At 43.8% G+C, this 22,859-nt stretch overlaps 1 protein-coding gene across 2 annotated transcripts in view; it reads left to right on the top strand.

The window, feature by feature from the left end:
• Nucleotides 1–22,859, top strand: part of ELOVL5 (ELOVL fatty acid elongase 5) — a 68,740-nt gene that overhangs the window by 36,539 nt on the left and 9,342 nt on the right. For both annotated transcript variants that reach the window (XM_066640735.1, XM_066640743.1), the window contains exons 2-5: nt 3,893–3,958; nt 5,564–5,751; nt 10,561–10,638; nt 20,741–20,912. In XM_066640735.1, coding sequence (XP_066496832.1) covers nt 3,901–3,958; nt 5,564–5,751; nt 10,561–10,638; nt 20,741–20,912 — 496 coding nt within the window. In that variant the 5' untranslated portion in view covers nt 3,893–3,900. The remainder of the gene's footprint in view (nt 1–3,892; nt 3,959–5,563; nt 5,752–10,560; nt 10,639–20,740; nt 20,913–22,859) is intronic.

Here is a 22,859-nt window from a genome sequence, read left to right as displayed (position 1 = left end):
CTCTGGTACTCCTTATATCCCCGAGGGCCCTATTGCCTTCCAGTGGCTGCAGCTGTGCAGCACACTCTGCTGGATGCCCAGGCCTTACCCTTAAAGGGGCCACTGCTGACACCACATCTACCTCCTTGCCAGTTCTTCCGTGATTCCAATACAAATGAACAAGTGGAAAGTCCAACCATAACTTGAATTCTCAAGACACAACAAACCTCTGGATTTATGGTGAGAACCGAGCCTTACCTGGGGCTTGTGCAATAAGCAAACACTGGCATTCTGACCAAGGAGACAGTTTTTTCTTTGTGATGGAGGGGGGCTTACATTCAGATGCTGGATGAGGTGAGTGAAAGCGCCCCTCCCCTGCTGTGTGAGTGGGGGGGGCAGAGCATCTGTGTGTGTAAGAGAAGGGGGCAGCCTGTGTGTGTGAGAGAGGGGGGGGAAGTGTTTGTGTTGCAGAGAACTTGTGATGCTCCAGGCTTGGGGGGGGGGGCGCGGGAAGAGAGAAGCTGTGATGCTCCAGGCTTGGGGGGGGGGAAGAGAGAAGCTGTGATGCTCCAGGCTTGGGGGGGGGAAGAGAGAAGCTGTGATGCTCCAGACTTTGGGGGGGGGGAGAGGCTGTGATGCTCCAGGTTTGGGGGGTGGAAGAGAGAAGCTGTGATGCTCCAGGCTTAGGGGAGAGAGGATGTGATGCTCCAGGCTTGGGATGGGGGGAGAGAGAGGCTTTCCTGGGAGTAAGCCCCCCTGACTCTAATGGGACTTACTTCAGAGTAGGCATGCACAGGATTGGGCAGCGAGACTGCCACCCCACCCACGCTTTCCTGGGAGTGAGCCCCAGTGACTCTGAGACTTACTTCTGAGTGGACACACGGGCTTGCGAGGCTCAGGCTCTGGCGGGCTGCAGTGCCTTGGAGCTGCTGCTCATTGCCCTCATGCTCTGTCCGGCGCTGCCACAGTCTGTGCGGGCGCTGAGGGAAGGCAGGAGCCCCCCCCCGCCAGCTCAGCCTCTGACTGCCCCCGGAGCAGAGCGAGCGGGCGGGGCTGGGGCCGGGGCGGAGTTTTTTTTTGCAGTATTTGCTCAATAATAATAATAATAATAATAATAATAATAATAACAATAATAATAACTTTATTTTTACCCCGCCTTTCTCCCTGAAGGGACTCCCCCCTTTTTTGGGGGGAAAAAGTGCGTCTTATGGAGCGAAAACTACAGTATATATCGCTGCAGTCAAGTTAGGGTGTGAAAGAAATGCCTTTCTTTGTCAGGGAGGCTTCAACAGGAAGCTTGTGGAATTTGACTTCCAACTTGTGACAGAGATGGAGCACTAACTTCCTTTCATAGCATTCTTTCCTCTACTACAGGGGTGCCCCAACCCCGGCCCTGGGGCCACTTGCAGCCCTCGAGGCCTCTTAATGCGGTCCTCAGGGAGCCTCCAGTCTCCGATGAGCCTCTGGAGATTTGTTGGAGCCCACACTGGCCTGACGCAACTGCTCTCAGCGTGAGCACAACTGTTTGACGTCTCACGTGAGCTGTGGGATGAGGGCTCCCTCCACTGCTTATTGTTTCACATCTGTGATGCAGTAGTGGCAGCAAAGGAAAGGCCAGCCTGGCTTTGTGCAAGGCCTTTTATAGGCCTTGAGCTATTGCAAGACCTTCATTCATTCATATAAGTTCATCTTTAATATATTCATTTATGTAACCTTATGTAAATTTATTTACATTTTAAATGTAAATTCTTTTTTTTGTCCTGGCCCCTGACACAGTGTCAGAGAGATGATGTGGCCCTCCTGCCAAAAACTTTGAACACCCCTGCTCTACTGTCTGCACTGCCTGCTTGCTTTGCTGTTTTGCTCAAGTATTTTCATTGCTACAGGCAGTGCAACAAACCAGTTTTGTGGGCAAATTGGACATTAGCAAGTAGTGCAGTGGATGAAAAAGGTACAGACTCCCACCTCTCCTGTGGCTTATTGTATGTAACCATATCAGTTGTTAGTGGGTGAACTAACAGGAGGATCATGTGGAGTGACCCACATGGCAAGATGCTTGGGAATATGCTGCTCCCTTAGATAATTACAAGAGAAGATGGAAACCTTTCTACCTTGACTAGATAGGAGAGCAATCCTTGGTAGTTTGCATTCAAAAAAGAAAGAAGATTTTATTATATGTCAACACCTTTGTTTAAGCTGGTAAATTCAGCTTGCATTTGGCAAGTATGGCCATGCATTCCTGGCTGGTGTTGGAAGTCCTCTTTTTCTCATTGTCCTCCTTCCTGCCTATTTTTCACTGAGTCAAGCATTTGAGGGGGCAGTGGACATTCCACAGCCCAACAGTCTTCCCTATGTGCAGTTTGACTTGTGTGCGTTGGAATGCGGGACTTGGTTACTAAGTAAATGTCATGTCCCGTGGTTGTCACTGTTTGGTTGTATAAGTGCCCCTTCTCCCCCCCCCCCCAATCTTTGGTATAGACACATACCAAATGAAAGCTGGTTGATTGGTTGGGCTTTGGTGGAAGTATAGTAACCGTTTTGGGAGACACAAAGAGATGTGCAAATATCTCATTTTCCGACTTTTAATATTCAGGGTGCCTTGGATATATGGGTATTGGATTCCAGGTTTTTTTTCTAATTAGTATATTTGGGCTTACTTACAGTCACTTATTCTGAGCAAAAACCAGAGTCCCATTTCAGGTGTGTATGTAGTAGTCCTTGAGTTTTCTGTCTTACGTGTATAAATTTAAACTAATATTGAAACACGTTACCATTTTTGGGGTATGCTTCATATAAAACCGATAAAATTGATTCAAGTTAATGAATGCTTATGCAAAATAAATGTGCGTAGAGCCTTGTTTGGGATGCCAGAGACCAATACGTCTACCCTCTAGGAATTACACATATACTTTGTGTATGTTGTGTGGTGTGTTATTAGAGAAAATGTCCGTTTTTATTTTTAGTACTTTTTGCTGTATGTGTACCAGAGTTAAACATTTTAACTGGTAGTGGAGATATCTTTAAGAATATGTAGACCTTCCTCTGAGTTTGGTACCCCCTGTGTGTCAGTTCCACGTGCTTGAAAATTATTGATTACATTTTGACTGAATTGAGAATAAAGTTCATTCTCTTTCCAGTTCTCCTATCTTCTCCACTTACATTTGTGGTATAGTTTGTATCTGCTGTAACCTTTGTATCCCCTTGTCAATACATGTACAGTGGGCCCGCTGTATCCGTGGATTCAAGACCTGCAGATTTCAGTATCCACAGGTCCCCAAACCCCAGATTGGACTCACGTGGACCTTCTGGAGGTGGATTGGACCCACAGATTTAATTATCCTCAGGGGTTCCTGGAATAGAACCCCTGCAGATATTGCAGGAGGCCTTGTATATCAAAGATCACTTTATTATTAGCTAGCCTTTCGTATTCTTGCTACACTCACAATCAAGGTTATTAAAGAACAAATACTGAACAAACAGGGCCAATGGTTGGTAATGTTCTGAGAAAGATGCCAGAAAAAGGAGCAAGCCACTTATTGCCGCCTTGTGGACTTTCCCTGCATAAGAACTCCAGATGTCTTGTGCAGATACTCTACCACTGAGCTGTACTTCTCTCTGGTAAGAAACTGCCATTGCAATGCCTTAAGTCAGAGGATCCCAAACTGGGGTGTCATGATGCCCAGCCAGCAAAGCTCTGTCATGGCCCCCTTAAGGAGCAGGGCAATGGTGATAGCAGCAGCATGATCACCACGATTGTGACACTATTATATCAAAAAGAATGTTCCTTCACTTTGTTGTGTACAAAATATGTCAAGAACTCAAAGCAATACTGTAATCTTGTATTATAAATTTTATCATGATGGAAGCACTTTTATGGAAGAGGAAAATAACTTAATCTTTTCCCACCACCTAGGTTACAAAATGGAATCCTTGGATAACACAATCAATAGCTATCTGGATGTTTGGCTTGGACCAAGAGGTATGTCAGTTGCATGGGGGAGATTGAACCATCTAGGCCCTGATAGCGGTCAAGTGTTTTCATGTCCCTGTATGGACTAAACTTTGCAAAACTGTTAACCCAGGTATTATTTTTATGTCCGAGAAGCCCTAGGTGCCTTCTAAATTCCGTGTCTAGTGCCTGGTGAGGCTATTCTAATCAAGTCTTCATAGTTTCTTCTGCGCTCCGTATTGACTTTGTTCTAGACTACAGACTCTGGGTCTCTTACTGCATGCCATGTTTCTTTTCTCCCTGCCCTTTATTTCTCCTCCATTCTGGTAATAATTTTGCTCAGTGCAAAGGCGTGTTGATCACAATACCCAATAAAGGTATTTTCCAGGCTGTGGTTTTTGAATGAAGGTAGCTTTTTCTAGACACTGATGACGCAAGTGCTTGAATTTGTGACTTTAAAAAAAAATTGACTTCAGTGAAAGCAGTGTTCTAATTTATGGCATCATTGTCTTGGCCAGCTTAATTTTTTGGAGAAGTGGCATGTTCAGGTACTTACCAGGACAAAACTGGGAGAGGAGGTATTCCCTGGGAGAATGGAAGTGGCATGTTCAGGTACTCACCAGGACAAAACTGGGAGAGGAGGTATTCCCTGGGAGAAAAACCAGCTGCATTAATGGGTGACTGGTATGTTGCTGAACCAAGTCTTTTCCTGTTCCCAAACTCATGAAACAGCCTCTCAAGACTTCATCTGCTCTAACTTTTTGTGGTTTTATCCCCTGAATAGTACAGGCATGAGTGTAGCGTAGAAGCCACCTTTTCATGTTTAGACATACTTCATCGGAATTTCTTGGGATTGCATTGGTTTCATTCTGTGTCCATAGCCAGCTCAACAGGGTTACTCAAGCAGAGCTGATACAAAATCTGAGTCACTGAGTACCTTATAGAGCTGAAATCCTATAGCAGCTTCAGTGTTTACTTTGGCACCTAAAGTGCCTGAATGTGAAAGACCATTCATGAACAAACGCCTCCTGAACAAAGTGTGACAGCTTCACAACATCAGGATGAATAAAAAAAGAATTAATGTTCTTTCCTGTGTAGATGTTTAGTAATTAAGGACACAGTCCAGTCAAAGCTAAGCATTTTAGTAGGAAAAAAAAATTTAAGCATATGTTAAGCATAAGAAGTTAATCCAAATGAGAGAATGAAAAGTGACTCGAAATGAATGTACTTGAAGTCGAGATTTGAGAGATAAGCATGAAGATTAGTATCAAATGCTACTATGGGAGGTCCCATTTTGTAAAGAGAGTGTAATTCTCTTAGCATCGAAACAATTAAATAAAATTGTAATATGGGGGGTATTACGTAGTTCAGAAAATTGGCCTTTCTAATTGTATTTACCTGCCATTTTATCCAGCTTTTGCTATAAAAACCTTGCTAAAGGGTAAAAATAACCCAGCACAGGCTGTAGTCCTCAGCTCCCTTTGCTCTGGAGTATAGGCTCTGGATGCTGTTCTGGAGCAAGTGTTTCCGCATACTTATCATTATGAAAGGCAGAGTGTATTTTTCACTAGCCTGAAATATTTGCAGGTATTAAGTCTTGATAGTAACGTTTGTATTTTTGTTCTTTCTTTCCAGATCCCAGAGTAAAAGGATGGTTTCTTCTACAGAATTACACACCTACCTTTATCTTCTCTGTCTTATACTTGTTAATCGTATGGTTAGGACCAAAGTACATGCAGACCAAACAGCCATTCTCATGCAGGGGTATACTAGTGATCTATAACCTTGGACTTACGCTGCTATCTCTTTATATGTTCTATGAGGTAAGAAAAAAGGAGGTGCATATTTGAGAGTTTTGTAATTTCTGCTTTGACCTTTGCAATAGGCTCTGATTTTTCTGTCTTTGAATGCAGAATGCCACAGTTCTTGTGGTCATGCTCACATAATATGTGTTCTAATCACCTGGGTTCTGTTGCATCTGTGGGTTATCCAGGGGAGCTGGTACTTGTCCAAATAGTAGGGCACCAATTCCCATTTTTGCTTGATTATGTAGCAACAGGGATGAAATGTTGCAGAACTGAGGCTGAATCAATGAAACAGCTAGAATGAAGCTGTATAGGCATATTTATGCCTTGTTTATATGTGCATGTTGATGCATATTTTTGTGTACGCATGTTGGTGACTACAATATCTAGTAATAATTTGAATGTGTAAAATAGCCTTTGTATAAATATAGGAGTCCTACTGGATCTAGCCAAAGGCTTGTATCCTGTTTGCTGCAGTGGCCAAGGAGGTGCTTCTGCAAGAACAAAAATAAGGGATGTAGAGGAATTGTTGTTTCCCTAGAGCTGGCATATTGCATCTGAACCTGGAGGGAGCATAATGCCATCATGACTCAAACTTGTCCTCCATTAATCCCCTTTTAAAGTCACCTAAGCTAGTGACCATTAACACATCATAGGTCAAAGACCACAGGGAGCTTTCATGTTGCCTGAAATGAGATGCTTTTGGAGGTGATGTCCAAGTTATTGGGTAATCGGAAATCAAATCACATACATGTATGTGCGAACCAGTCTCTGGTACAACTTTAATTTTCTACCCTGGTTGAAAATGGATAGACCAACCTTTGTTTGTTAATATTTCAAGCAGTGCTCACATTCTGTAAAGTAACCTGGAGCGTTAATTTAAAATAGCAGTACCACTCAAACAGCATATATAGAATCCGGGCAATATTAATGAGCTGTTCATTCTGTCACATGTCATTTTCAGGCCAACTTGAATCCAGAATATGTATTTGCCCCTTCCTCAATTGTTGGTTTGCTTAGAGTATATAATCTAATATTTAAGCTCTGTTGCTTGTCTAAATGAGGTATGGGGGGAAAGTCCATATGAAAGTGCCAGTCTTCACATTGCCACAAAGTGGGGTTAGTAGTAAAGCACTGCTGCAAATGGAGTAAGTGACTATGGCTTTTAAGCAGGGGAGATGACTTCTGCTCGGCTCAGTTGATCATGAATGTCACTTAGGCAAGTGGTCTTCAACCTTTTTCATGCCATGACCCCTATAAATTAAGTATGAGACTAGGGACCCATCATTGGTCACACCCCAATGGGACCTGAGCCACCCACTTCCTGCCCCTGTTTTGCCCCTGTTCTCCCAGCATTGTTCACTGTAATAAAATATTCTCATTACAGAAAGCAGAAATTGTTATCACAAAACCCGGCATTAGTGAAAACTATTTTAGCACAGTTGCTAAGATCCTGAGCAGGACTGGGACAGAATCTCCTGGGACCTGAAGGAGTGCATCAGATGACTCCCCCTTTACCTGGTGGTGCTCTAGTCCAGTGGTCTTCAACCTTTTTCATTTCTGTAAGTTGCCACCACTGCACAACTGAGGCTTCGCTACTCCATTGGGGTTCCGACCCCCAGGTTGAAGAACACTGACCTAGGCCAACCCAGGCACCTGCCCAGTTCACAGGTATCCCCCTCCCCAGTATTAAAAAGCCTGCAAATCCAGAGTGTCAGGGTGCATGGCTGGCATATCCAAAGTCCATTTATCCCAGTTGTCAAAGAGTATTGGATATACTCTGCCTAGAATACCACTGCCCAACTGGAGGTAACAGAACCAGGTGTTTCGAAAGAATGCTGTTATGGCACCAGGTATAATCCCTTCTTGGCAGCTAAGCCACTCTGACCTTGACCAGTACAGAATGAGTTAGAGCTTCATTCAAGATGCTTTGAACTACTCTGAAGGAGAACAGGGTAGAACTGTAGTGTGAATAAATGCCTTGAGTGAAAGTTGAGATATCTTCCCCCCCTCAAAAAAAATTCTAAATGGTCTCTCCCCAAAATTTGTACACCAAAATAAGACTACTTTCATTCTGTTTGGCAGACTTAACATTTCATATCACTTGAAATTTTTTCTTAATTGTGTACAAATGATAGCAGCTATTTATTTGTTTAGATACGGTTAGCCTGTATTTGCTTTTCCACTGGAAAACCTACTTTGACATGACAAATATGCCCAAGTGAGATAACACACTTGTGGTAGGCATTTCAGGTTAAATATTTTGATGCTATATAATTGCATAGATGTGCTTATTGTAACTCATTTTATCACATTATTTTTACTGAATGCCAGGAACATAGTTGTGACCAATCAACTCTTTCAGTCTGATCCTATATCTTGCCACGGATCTCTGAAATGGAAGCCCATGTGACATATTTAAATCATACATTTTAAATCAGTCAAGTATATACAGGATGAGACTAATTATTCAAGTGGATTAAAAAAAAAAAGCACTATAGCAAATCAATTTAAAAAACAAAGTTTCTTTGCTCCAGTGATTGAAAGATAGCCTTGCTGACCTTTTGACTCTAAGATAAATCATTAAGAAGACAATCCATCAGCACTTCACTCAGCCCCTCCCTTCACCAATGCAAAATGATCACCTTTCTTTCACCTGCTGGAGGAAGGGAGGGGTCTGCAGGAGAGAGAAAGATTGATGGCTTGTTAGCCTGCTGCCCTCTCTCTCTCTCTCATTATGGAGGCTGTTGTTAAAGGACTGTTCAGTTTTTTAAACTGATTTTAAAGGGATGCATTTTTTCCCTTCTCCAGGGATCAGCACATTCTTTCTCATTTGCAGGGGCCATTCACGTTGAGTCAAATCCATGTATAAAAAATCTGTGTATAAATAGGCTGGACCTGTACTGTGAAAACCTGGTGTGCCCTCCTTCCCCAGTGTTCCTTTTTCACTAGTGGCATTCTAGCCCACCAGGCAGTCTAGGTCTAGTCTGGCAGTACCTCGTTTGAATCCCTCAATAGTAATGGAGATGAGTTTTAGGGTTAAACTCTAGTTGTGCTGGAGTTTCATTTTAAGAATTAGGAGTTGACGGCCCAAGGCACCAACCTTGAACTCTGAAATAGTAGTCTGAGAAATCCTGTTGTTATAGCCACCATTCTTTAGGCCTACCCCAGGTGGGCAACAGTAGCACTAACTGTGAAAGAGAGGTTTTCCCAGGTCCACCCAGACTATCCATTCTGTCTGCTTGCCTGGGAAGGCCCTAATAAGAGGGCTGGTTCCTTTTGCTGTTGGTGGAAGTAAAGAGTAGATTTGCCTATTCAGCTGCAGCAAGCTTACCTGAGTTTGTTTTTCCAAAGACAGAGGATGCGGTCTGTTCTGGTTGTTTTGTGGTGACTTGATAGGAATGGTCAATAAGGTCAGTTATGGGTGAACCTCCACCTTCTAGAAAAGGTTAAGAAATTCTAGCTTCTTTAAACAGACTAAGTTGACATTTAGTAAGCTACTGCCTAAATGACTTGCATTAAGTTTCTTTATTACAAGTAGAAAAGAAAGCCCAAAGCCTACTGTTGCCACAGGGCTTATGGCTAATTCTTTGGGGAACAATTAATGGTCAAGTTCTCATTTCCCTGTGTGCTTAAGTCTGTCATCTGTCATAAAAGTGTGGACCTGAATGCAGCAATGTAAATTGTGTTGCTAGGAGGAAGAAGCAAACTATAAACAAAGAAAAGTTAGTATTCTCAAGGTAAAATAAAGTATCATAGTTTAATGCTAGATTACTTTTAGGTAGCATGGCAAAAACCAGAGTATTGCTTGCCTTGGTTACCAAAAGCATGACCTTATTTGTTACTGGAAACAAGAATACAGATCTGGAATGCAGAGTTGTGTCAGAAGACAGCTCTCTATAACTGAGATTGCAAAGGATTTGCATCTGTCTTCATTCAGGTATAGCAAGTCCAGTTGCTGGTGCGTTCTGCATCCAAACCCCCTTCCTGGACCTAAGCCACTTGTCTGGATCAACACAGAGTTGTGCCAGCAATATTGCTGGCACAGGTCTGAGTTGACCTGTTGTGGCTGCTGGGGAACAAATGTTCCTTACCCCAAGGAGACCTCTTGCAGCCAAAATTCCCTGTCTGGGTACAGCAGAAGCGATGCCAATGCCGCTGCATTGCCACTCAGGGCATTTAGGTAGGATTGGGCTGCTAGGTTGCCATTCTAAATGTATTTACTAGGGAGTACATCCCATCAAAGACAGTGGAGGGTTGTCCTTTTAAGAACCTACATTTGCTCTCTCCTTGAATTGTATTTTACTTGCAAATATCCACTTGGCTGGGATTATGTACAATCAATGTAAAATTATACTGCTAATGTTTTCTGTAAGAGAGCTTCTTGAGGTACAATTCAGGAAGGAGGCTTAAAATAGAAGGTTGATGGGAAGTGTAAAATTAGGCTGTTTTTGCAATAGAAACTTTGCTCTTGCTTTCTCTATAAATGCCCAAGTAAAGTAGGGTCAGGAGAGACTATACAGCTCCAACTTGTTTGAGCAACTGTGACTATTTGTCACTATGAAAACTACAGTCAGAAAATCACTGTGGAACATAAATGTGTGCCCATCAGGAGAAGGGATCTTCCTCTCAAGATCTTCCTCCTTTCATTCTTAAAACACACCAAATCTCCAGGCTGTGATAACATTGCTGTGGGAGGCTACAGACATTTGTAAGATAGCACAGATGTTTGTTTGTTAATAGAAACCTTAACACTTTAAGGTTACTGGTAAACCTGAAATATAAAAGTGCAACGTTGTCAACAGCTTTTTTCATTTTTGTTACTAGCTGGTGACAGGAGTATGGGAAGGAGGATACAATTTCTTCTGTCAGGATACGCACAGTGGAGGTGAAGCTGATATGAAGGTAACGCTATAAGCTGACTCTGCTACTTTGCTTCTTGCATTGAGACTGAAGGTCAGTACAGTTCGTGCATGTGTGTGCCGTGCATGCATATTTTGGAAGGACGTGCACGCTTCTGTGTTGGTATAGCTGAAGAAAAACCTTGCTTTTAACATGAATAACCTGATAGTGCTCTAAAGGTAAAAGAAGCAATTGGATTAGTTTGAAGTTGTACAACAAAATTCTCTCTAAATTCAACAATATGTGTCTGTATAAAATAGAAAACTTGCATTTTATTTATACAGCTCCTGGTGTAGCAACATATGCAGTTTCAGTTGATACTCCTGGTTTTAAACTCTAGGCTTGTAGAAAACAATGTTTCCATTTCAAGATCTGTGTATGGTTCATGTTCCAGGAGAAGACCTTGTGTGTATAATCTGGTATACTGAGGCTGGAGAAATATACTTGTCTAGAATAAAATTGCACTTCAGGAGTAGAATTCAGCACCTACTAATGCAAAGGGGGACTCGGCTATCTGAAAACTTTAAGGGCAAGGCTGATGCGCACGCATTCCTTCAAAGGACTGCCACTACAAAGAGAAGACTATGTAGAAACAATGCCAAGTAATACCTCCTCTGAAGGTACAGCTGTACCCGTGTTTGTTCTTCCTCCAGCTCTTTCTCTTCTAGCATTAAAAGCTTCTCAGTGATAAAGGGGGAGAGGGGAGCAGACACACATCCCTATCTCACATCCCTATCTACTATCTACACATATCCTATTCTACTAATGTTTAAGAAGCCAGTGACTTGTTATTGCTTTAAGGAAAAGGTGAGAATGTGCTAGAGTCAGCCACCCTGTGGCTCAAATCTGCCAGTTAAGATAGTTTGGGTTAATTCAGTAAAAATTGGGATATCCAGCACTTGATAATCCAGAAAGCTTTATTAGCTAGGTCATCCCAATCCTGAGCTGCCTGTTCCACCGAGACTGCTGTGGCACTGAAACAGCTGCCACAGCATCCTTTGTGAAACAGGACAGCTGCTGGCAGCTCCTTGGGAAAAGGGGAGTAGCCCTGCAATGAGATTGCTCAATTCTGTGGCAGCCTTTGGGTTGCTGTAGAATCAAGAGCCTCCATGTTGGGCAGCACAACCTGACATGGAGCTCAGGATTGGGTGGAGCTGAGCTCCACCAGTCCCACCTCCCTCCTGCCCCACTCCCTACCCCAGCATGCCTCCTCCCCGCCTCCTCCCATGTCCCTATCTACCTCTCTGCCACCCAGCGGTTCAGGTGACCACAGAGTTCTACCGGCGCCAAGGGCTCACAAATGTGCTTTACCACACTGGTTAGCAGTGGGCCCTTAGTGAACTCAACAGCCCTGATTTCTGGTTTGCAGCCTGCTGGTGCCTGTGGAAGCTGCTCAGAAGCATTCTGAGTGGCTCCACAGTGAAACTGATCACTGCAGCAAGACAGACATTCTGATCCTGTATCTGGAAAATTACGCAGCCCATCTCCCTGTACTGGAGATGCTGGATATCATATCTCTTACTGTATTCTGTAAGGGTAAGTCTTGCCTCACGAACCTTATAGAATTCTTTGAAAAGGTCAACAGGCATGTGGATGCGGGAGAACCCGTGGACATTATATATCTGGACTTTCAGAAGGCGTTTGACACGGTCCCTCACCAAAGACTACTGAAAAAAACTCCACAGTCAGGGAATTAGAGGACAGGTCCTCTCGTGGATTGAGAACTGGTTGGAGGCCAGGAAGCAGAGAGTGGGTGTCAATGGGCAATTTTCACAATGGAGAGAGGTGAAAAGCGGTGTGCCCCAAGGATCTGTCCTGGGACCGGTGCTTTTCAACCTCTTCATAAATGACCTGGAGACAGGGTTGAGCAGTGAAGTGGCTAAGTTTGCAGACGACACCAAACCTTTCCGAGTGGTAAAGACCAGAAGTGGTTGTGAGGAGCTCCAGAAGGATCTCTCCAGACTGGCAGAATGGGCAGCAAAGTGGCAGATGCGCTTCAATGTCAGTAAGTGTAAAGTCATGCACATTGGGGCAAAAAATCAAAACTTTAGATATAGGCTGATGGGTTCTGAGCTATCTGTGACAGATCAGGAGAGAGATCGTGGGGTTGTGGTGGACAGGTCAATGAAAGTGTCGACCCAATGTGCGGCGGCAGTGAAGAAGGCCAATTATATGCTTGGGATCATTAGGAAGGGTATTGAGAACAAAACTAGTTTTATAATGCCGTTGTACAAATCTATGGTAAGGCCACACCTGGAGTATTGTGTCCAGTTCTGGTCGCCACATCTCAAAAAAGACATAGTGGAAATGGAAAAGGTGCAAAAGAGAGCGACTAAGATGATTACTGGGCTGGGGCACCTTCCTTATGAGGAAAGGCTGCGGTGTTTGGGCCTCTTCAGCCTAGAAAAGAGACGCCTAGAAAAGAGGGGGGACATGATTGAGACATACAAAATTATGCAGGGGATGGACAGAGTGGATAGGGAGATGCTCTTTACACTCTCACATAATACCAGAACCAGGGGACATCCACTAAAATTGAGTGTTGGGCAGGTTAGGACAGACAAAAGAAAATATTTCTTTATTCAGCGTGTGGTCGGTCTGTGGAACTCCTTGCCACAGGATGTGGTGATGACGTCTAGCCTAGACGCCTTTAAAAGGGGATTGGACAAGTTTCTGGAGGAAAAATCCATTATGGGGTACAAGCCATGATGTGTATGCGCAACCTCCTGATTTTAGAAATGGGTTATGTCAGAAGGCCAGATGCAAGGGAGGGCACCAGGATGAGGTCTCTTGTTATCTGGTGTGCTCCCTGAGGCATTTGGTGGGCCGCTGTGAGATACAGGAAGCTGGACTAGATAGGCCTATGGCCTGATCCAGTGGGGCTGTTCTTATGTTCTTATGTTCTTATTGCTTGTGGAACAAAAGACAAATTTTGACTCACACCTCCTACACCTCACATTGCCATGTGTCATTGCTGCTGGGAGAAGGCAACCTTAACACACGTGCCTTGAGCAAGAGCACCACAGGACATCTGTACTATCTAAGTCAACAGTAAAAAACTTAACTAGATTTCAGCCAGAAGTTTCGCTTCCCATTATGTACCCATAACATTTCCTTTGGTCTACCGCTGGCCTTTATCAAATAGGTTTGCAGGGTTTTTTCTGATTCAAAACTCATTCACCAAAAACCAAAACTGCACCAATCCTTTCAGACCATCTCTAGCTTTCTGAAATACACTATAAGTGTCCTCTGTCCAACTCAAGATCAGCAGTGGATCCTTCTGAAAGCCAAACTAGATGTGAAGTAGTGGTATTTTTTGGCCCTGTGTGTGCGTGTTTAATATAATTAGCTGGCACAACTCTGATTGGATCAGGACCATAATCTAGGAGGGAGGGAATCCCAGCTTTTTTTGGTGGGGAGAGGGAACCTTTGCTGCTCCTCCAGGCATTGGGTGGAAAGTTGCAACTTATGGATTCGTGGACTTGAAACTTAAGAGTTGCAATCTTGTGTGGTGCAGCATAGCCTTGATGCCTTCCCACCATAAACTCCAGTCCTATCTGCCTGTAGATCTACTCATGATTTGCATGGGTGATTTGTATATGAACATAACTTGGCACAGGAATTGCTCATTTTTCTACTTGTCATAGCTTATGATTCGCTTCTCCCCTGTTTTAGCTTTGCATTGACACTGTGTGATATAGGTTAGGCTGAGAGAGAGACTGTGTGTGTGACTGGGAGCATAACCCTAGCCAACTTCCTAGTGCTGATGCAGCTGTGCTTACTGCACTGTTCCTGCAGCGGGTGGGCAGTCATGAAGGCCTCCTCAAGGTAAGAGAATACTTCTTCCCTTACTTATGGGCTGCATTGCAGCTGCATCAGTGCTGGAAAGTTGGATAGGATTGTGCCCTGAGTTACCTTGATCTAGTGAGCTTGATGGCTGAATGAGGATTTGAACCTTGGTCTCACTTGTCCTACTTTCCATACTAACCATGTTACCATATTGTCCTTATTCAAGGACAAATGAACAAACTGGAAAACTTCTTTTCCCTGAATGGGAAAAAGGGAATTCCTGGTGCCAGCTTATAGGAACATTACAATAGCTTGCCTAGTTATCCTATACAGGTTCTTTCACCCTACAAGCAAATCACTCTTATAAAAGCTGTACTGAAGTCAGCCTGCAGTCAAGAACTTTCAGATGTGAAACTATTTTTTTTTATCATATCATTGTCTCTAATCGGAGATAATGCCTCTAAATTACCCCACTGATTACAACCAAGGAAGGAATAAGGATCATAATCACTTAATCCCCCCCATTTTCAATTCTTTTGTTTCCTAGCACTAAATACTCCTTTTAATGGAACTCTTACTGACATTTGTCTGTGACAGTTTTAAGTGGAAGTTAATAACTTGTGACAAAGAATCAAATATATGATATCCCTGTAGAGGATATTGTGAGATAGACGCAAAATGTGTAGCTCGTTATATAACATGATAAAATTGGATCACAGACAGGAGCAGCTTTCACGTTTTTTAAATCTGAATTTTAAAAAAATGAACATTATCATAACCAGCAGCACTGCAGTTACAGTGGCCTAGTTTGGATGTTGTACAAAATCATGGCTTTGTGTGGTATGCATGAGCTTGTCTCATGTGCTTTCTCCCTCCACCACCACCTCACATGTGTCAGGGGAGGAAATTTTGCATTTCTGGTCCCAAGTTAACAGTACAGCAAAAATTTGCTGTGATGTCCAAACTGAGAAAAATCCAGACTGTTCTGATCAGAGATAATAAACAAGGCAGGATATAAAGTAGGATACTGGTTTGTTCATGGCTAGTGCCATAGTTTGTGTGATTTTTAAAGACTGTTGTGGTGGTGTCATTTTTGACCCCACAAACATGACTGTCATGTTTATCCACACATCTTTTGGTAAAGTCTGATGGTACTGCCATAGCTGATGGCACATGAGGGTTGACTTCAAACCAACCTCTTTGCATGTATAAATATGATAAATCAGGAAGGCAATGTGTGGGGGGGGGGGGGGATCTAGGTTAGAATTGCAATGCAGGAAGGCTTGAAGCCTTCCTCCTCTGTTCGCTCCATTACCTAGATCAGGATTCACCAAATCTGCATGTGTTTCATGGAAAGCAAGCACATCAAGGCCAATGATGTTGAAATCCTTTTCTTTTTATAGTGCAATCAACATTTGTGGTGCTTTACACAAATTGAAAAAAGATTCTTACTCCATAAGAACATAAGAACAGCCCCACTGGATCAGGCCATAGGCCTATCTAGTCCAGCTTCCTGTATCTCACAGCGGCCCACCAAATGCCCCAGGGAGCACACCAGATAACAAGAGACCTCATCCTGGTGCCCTCCCTTGCATCTGGCCTTCTGACTTAACCCATTTCTAAAATCAGGAGGTTGCGCATACACATCATGGCTTGTACCCCATAATGGATTTTTCCTCCAGAAACTCGTCCAATCCCCTTTTAAAGGCGTCTAGGCTAGACGCCAGCACCACATCCTGTGGCAAGGAGTTCCACAGACCGACCACACGCTGAGTAAAGAAATATTTTCTTTTGTCTGTCCTAACCCGCCCAGCACTCAATTTTAGTGGATGTCCCCTGGTTCTGGTATTATGTGAGAGTATAAAGAACGTCTCCCTATCCACTCTGTCCATCCCCTGCATAATTTTGTATGTCTCAATCATGTCCCCCCTCAAGCGTCTCTTTTCTAGGCTGAAGAGGCCCAAACGCTGTAGCCTTTCCTCATAAGGAAGGTGCCCCAGCCCAGTAATCATCTTAGTCGCTCTCTTTTGCACCTTTTCCATTATGTCTTTTTTGAGATGCGGCAACCAGAACTGGACACAATACTCCAGGTGTGGCCTTACCATAGATTTGTACAACGGCATTATAATACTAGCCGTTTTGTTCTCAATACCCTTCCTAATGATCCCAAGCATAGAATTGGCCTTCTTCACTGCCGCCGCACATTGGGTCGACACTTTCATCAACCTGTCCACCACCACCCCAAGATCTCTCTCCTGATCTGTCACAGACAGCTCAGAACCCATCAGCCTATATCTAAAGTTTTGATTTTTTGCCCCAATGTGCATGACTTTACACTTACTGACATTGAAGCACATCTGCCATTTTGCTGCCCATTCTGCCAGTCTGGAGAGGTCCTTCTGGAGCTCCTCACAATCACTTCTGGTCTTTACCACTCGGAAAAGTTTGGTGTCGTCTGCAAACTTAGCCACTTCACTGCTCAACCCTGTCTCCAGGTCATTTATGAAGAAGTTGAAAAGCACCGGTCCCAGGACAGATCCTTGGGGCACACCGCTTTTCACCTCTCTCCATTGTGAAAATTGCCCATTGACACCCACTCTCTGCTTCCTGGCCTCCAACCAGTTCTCAATCCACGAGAGGACCTGTCCTCTAATTCCCTGATTGTGGAGTTTTTTCAGTAGCCTTTGGTGAGGGACCGTGTCAAACGCCTTCTGAAAGTCCAGATATATAATGTCCACGGGTTCTCCTGCATCCACATGCCTGTTGACCTTTTCAAAGAATTCTATAAGGTTCGTGAGGCAAGACTTACCCTTACAAAAGCCATGCTGACTCTCCCTCAGCAAGGCCTGTTTGTCTATGTGTTTTGAGATCCTATCTTTGATGAGGCATTCCACCATCTTACCCGGTATGGATGTTAGGCTGACCGGCCTATAGTTTCCCGGGTCCCCCCTCTTTCCCTTTTTAAAAATAGGCGTGACATTTGCTATCCTCCAATCTTTGGGCACCGTGGCCGTTTTGAGGGACATGTTGCATACCTTAGTCAAGAGATCTGCAACTTCATTCTTCAATTCCTTAATAACCCTTGGGTGGATGCCATCAGGGCCCGGTGACTTATTGATCTTTAATTTATCAATGAGGTCTGAAACATCTTCTCTTTTAACCTCTATCTGACTTAACTCCTCGGTTAGGAGGGGCCGTTCGGGCAGCGGTATCTGCCTGAGGTCTTCTGCCGTGAAGACAGATGCAAAGAACTCATTTAATTTCTCTACCATCTCTAAGTCTCCTTTTATCTCCCCTTTCCCTCCCTCACCATCCAGAGGGCCAACCGCTTCTCTGGCGGGTTTCCTGCTTCTAACATATTTGAAGAAGCTTTTATTATTCCCCTTAATGTTGCTGGCCATTTAGATATTGGTTTAGATATTGACGTATCCAGTGGTTTAGATATTGACGTATCCAGTGGTTTAGATATTGACGTAAAGACAGCAATAGTGGGGGGGGGTGAGGCAGGGGCAAATAGGGGAAGTATATATGTGATTGTTTTAGGGCGCAACCCTAACCAACTTTCCAGCACTGGCATAGCTGTGCCAGTGGGGCTTATGCTGCATCCTGCAGTTGGAGTGCAGTCACAGAGGTTTCCTTAAGGTAAGACAATGTTTGTTCCCTTACCTCGGAGTTGCATTGCCCCTGTATCAGTGCTAGAAAGTTGGTTAGGATTGCGGCCTTACTTGCACATACTTCATCCAGATTATAGTTGAGCAAGGAGACAAGGGCATAATGCCAAGGGTTTCAAGGAAATGGTTGGTTTCAAGTAAGTGAGTGAAACGTTACCAGAAATTCTAGACTTACAAACACCTACAAGTAAGAATGATAGCTACACCAAGGGTGTTATCAGTTTGACTGCACATGAGAGAAATAAGGAAAAATATAAGCAAGTTTGTGTGTCGATGATGATACATGATGTCGGCACCAAGCACCTTGGAGATAGAATCGCAACACGGCAATAATGCTGCATAGGAAAAGGGGTCTGTACGCTGGTGCAGGCACCTTACAGGGAATATGGTTTGAGGAAGGGAAGTAGGGCAAGAGAGCCAGAACTGCTTTCTTGGGAGAAAGGGGTGTGTTTTTTCGTCACATAGAATTCTGTGGGTTTTTGTGGAGTGTGCTCATCAAATAATTGTTTTCTATGGCTTCATGGCTTATCCCTGGTCCAAAATGGGCCCTTCTGTTGCATTTGCTCCCTGTTAAGGGTGCAGTAGCTAGCTTAGGAGGCCAGTAACTTCATTACCATGGCTCCTCAACTGTATTTGACCATGGCGTTGGTGAGGACAGCTTGGGGACCCTTCTTGTGTGTTAAATTGTTTGCTCCAAGTCAAGAAACTCCTGGGAGGTGGCTTTGTTCATCTAGGCAAGATGCCATCACTACTTCCTGTGGCAAGGAGTTCCACAGACTAATTACACACTGGGTAAAGAAATATTTCTTTAGTCTGTCCTAACTTTCCCAACACTCAACTTTTGTGTCTGCATTTTCTGTATGTTCAGTGTGCCTCATGTATCACCTTGATGGAATCCATACAAACCCCTTGTAAAAGAAGCATTGTCCCCATGTTGAATGTGAGAATCTTGAGCTGAGAGGGAGGGGTCTGCTGAGTTCATAGGAGAGGTGGGATTCAGACCAGAAAGTTCTTGATTCACAGCCCCATGTTGTAATTCTTAGCTGCCATGCTTCACCAGCCCGCATGTAGTTTGGTTCTCAAAATGTGCTGTTTTTACAGTTCTGTGTCCTGTAACATTGCAGGTTTGGGCCTGTTTGTAGAACCAGAATAGTTGCTCATTTTGTGTCATGGTTGGAAGAGTTAGCATCTACATCTTGCCAAGGGTCCTGGCTCTCTTCCACATCATCAGTCCTCTGTGCCTCATTCTCTCCATCCTGGAGTAAAGCAGCCTCCCTTGGGGAACATGCAAGCATTCTCCGCTGTTGCCCAGATTGTTCTTCAGAGATCATCATAGTGATGAGATTTAACATCTCCCTTGTGTCTCTCAGTGCACCTGAGGTGCGCTTTAATAGGTTTATGATTTATGGCATCTTTTGTTTTAGTTACAGTTTCAGCTTTGTGGCTGCAATCCAAACAGCTACTTCAGGTATACCAAAGGCCTCTCCTGGCTCTTCTTTGAATACTATATGGATGCCCATGGCAATATCACAAGCTGGTTTTGAAACTCCTTGGAGTGTTGTGCAGTGTGTGTACTGGGTCAAGAGTCTGTTCTTGGAGGAAAAACTCACGACAAAGGCCCAGTTGTCTTTGTGGAGTTGGTTGCAACTTTCTGAATTGCAACCAAAATATGCTTTGGCCACATTAGGAGTGCTAGTCTTGTTCAATGGATGTTGGAATAAGGTCGTGGTTCCCAAACTGTGAGCTGTGGCTCCTTGGGAAGCAGCAGATTCCTTGCAAAAAAAACAGTTATAGGATTGTAACCCTAATGGGGATCCACGGCCATTGCCCCAGTTGGTCAAGGGAGACAACAATTGAAAAAGTTTGGGAACCACTGGAGTCTTAGCCACAGATCTTCATTGGGGCAGGTTGTTGACTGTTGGCCTGGGTATATCTGTAAAATGGGAATTGCAGCAATCTTTAGCCCATAAGGAAATTGTGAGGGAGGACCCACTGAACCTTTGAAAGTGCTTTGCATGCTAAAAGTAGTATATAAACAGAAGGACAACATTGTGGTCAGAGGCAACAAGAAAATATTCTCTAGTATCTTTCACTTCTCCAACACCCAAACTCGCTCTCTTCCCTCCAAGCAACCAACATGACCTGCTTGCTACAGCTGGGAGGAGAGAATGGTGGGCAAATGGATTCCTCAAACACTGGACTGGGGCTGCTACTGCTGCATCCTCTTTCACTGGCCTAATCTCTTATAATTGGTATGTCTAAGTGCATGGCAATCCTGTCTCAATTGCCAATGATGTGTAGCAATTGTCAGCAACCACAGACAGTTATGCCTTTCTGCTGGCTGGGATTGGACATGTTCAGTTAAACACACTTCCAAAGGTCACCCAATCTGAATGCTGCTGGTAAGGAAGTGTGAAGGCACCAGACTCCAGCAGATGTTGTGGAACAAAGACTATTCATCACTGGAACCTTGGGGTGGTTACCGTTCTTTAAGTCAATGAAAATGCCCTGAACTCATATTCGTGCAGATATGTATATTGATCTATGATGACATAAAATGGTGGTGGTTGGCTGTGTTCTTGTTTCTTAAATTGGTTGTGATGATAAAATGGAATAAATGTCTGAACTTTTTCCATTTTTATTAGATCGTACGAGTCCTCTGGTGGTACTACTTCTCAAAGCTCATTGAATTCATGGATACATTCTTCTTTATTTTACGAAAAAACAACCACCAAATCACTGTTCTTCACGTCTATCACCATGCAACTATGTTGAACATCTGGTGGTTTGTTATGAACTGGGTGCCTTGTGGCCACTGTAAGTAATCCTACAACTCATGGCGGGGATCTCTCTCCCCCTCTGTGTGTGTGTGTGTGTGTGTGTGTGTGTGTGTGTGTGTGAGAGAGAGAGAGAGAGAGAGAGAGAGAGAGAGAGAGGGAGAAATACTAAAAGGAAAGGTTGAGTGCTTGTTGGTTATTGGACCCTTTGAACTTATTAGCCAGAACACAGGAAAGTGGATCTTTTGAGGAGTAAATTTTGGCGAGCAATTGGGTACAATACAGCTTCTCTGTATTTTTCCTTTCCTTTACTTCCAGTAAAAGTTCCAGTAAAAGTTCTGGGGGGCTTTTATATAAAGCTAATTATAAAGCTAATTATTCAAGGGGAGGCCCTAAAATATCACTTAGTGGTGAGCCACTTAGTGGTGAGCCACTCCCAAGATGGAGGCTTGTTGTGTGCAAAATGTCCAATCGCTTGAAGTCAAAATACTGTCCTTGGGTCCATCAAATTTCTAATTGCTGAAGATGTCTATCCTTCAGTTTGCTTTATTACATATATGGCAATAGCAATTAGCTTAGCTTAAAATGTTTTGTCCGTGATGGATGCCTCTGGCTCATTGTTGGAGCATTTGCATTTTACTAATTACTTGTTTTCTGCAACCCTGTGGGGTGGGTAGATGGGTGTGTATGTAAGATTACAACTGGAGATAGCCATTAAATTCTGCCCAGAGTGCCTGCTTAGACCACACCCACCCACAGAAGCTGTCAAAAAATCTGCCATGTGGCAATGGCTCCACAAGGAAACCAGAACATTTGCAGACCTCTTTGCATATAGACTGTGGAGACCTTAACATCCCTGGTGTCTACAATATGCAGGAAACAATTGTAGCTGTCCAGCAAAAGAGAGATTTGAGAAAAAAGTCACCCTTGCAGGCATACAGGCTGCATACATATGCATCTAGATGAGAATCTGCATTGTGATATGGGGGGGGGTCCTCACATCAGAGTCTGGGACCAGATAGTTTGGCCATATAATGAAACTATTTATAAAGTTTCATTATTTCCCTCATATGAAATAATGCAAATAGAGGTTAATGAAGACCCTATGTACATCCATGTCCTATATTAGAGTTAGAGGTGAATTCATTTCCATAAGAAACAATGGGATATGGAGTGCAGAGAGTGAAGTGAAGTCCTAAATGCACACAAGCTAGTAGGCATGACCCATCCATTGGAAAGTGGTGAAATTGGAGAGGCGGCAAGTTGGCATACCTGTCTGCTGCCTCCATAGTGTTAGGATGGACTCCATCCTCGTCTTGTGGAGAATGAGTGAGAAGAGAGAAGAAAGGACTGTGAAAGAGAACGGAAAGGGCTTACCTCTGCCCTTGGTGTTCAGGGCTTACCTCTGCCATTAGGCTATTCCTGCCACCACAACCTCCTTTTCCTCCTCTAATGGCCAGTGGAGGAAATGCTGGGAGGTCCACTGCAACCATTACAGGAAGCAGCAATGGTGATGAAGACTTTGAGGGAGAAAGGTAAGTGAAGCAGGCAGGGTTGTGGGCTTACCTCTCACCCTCAGCACCATTGCCACCTCTCCCTCTAGTGGCCAGTGAATGCCAGTCACCCAGAATTCCCTCTGCGGCCATTAGAGGAGGTAGCAGTGGGTGTGGTGCTGTACAACAAGGAGAGACATAAGCTCTTCACATAGGTGGGCAAGTGGACTCCACCTACATGCACCATTGTAGTTTAGCAGATCCTCTTGTATGTATTTTTTTTTAATTGTATCCTGCCACTGTCTTGTTAGCTATGTTGGGTCTTTGCAAAAATCATAATTCAAAAACAATAAAAAATCACCCATATTCATTCATAACAGTCCATAAAACAGCACCCACACCCATTTTGAACCAGTAATTATTTTAATTACACTCACATAAATAATAAAGTACCTTTATGAGCTTGAAGGGTGGAGTGGAGAAGGAAGGGGTGG

This window comes from Tiliqua scincoides, chromosome 1 (genome assembly GCF_035046505.1).
Source record: "Tiliqua scincoides isolate rTilSci1 chromosome 1, rTilSci1.hap2, whole genome shotgun sequence".
Lineage (NCBI taxonomy): Eukaryota > Metazoa > Chordata > Lepidosauria > Squamata > Scincidae > Tiliqua > Tiliqua scincoides.
This window is presented reverse-complemented; position numbering and strand designations above follow the sequence as displayed.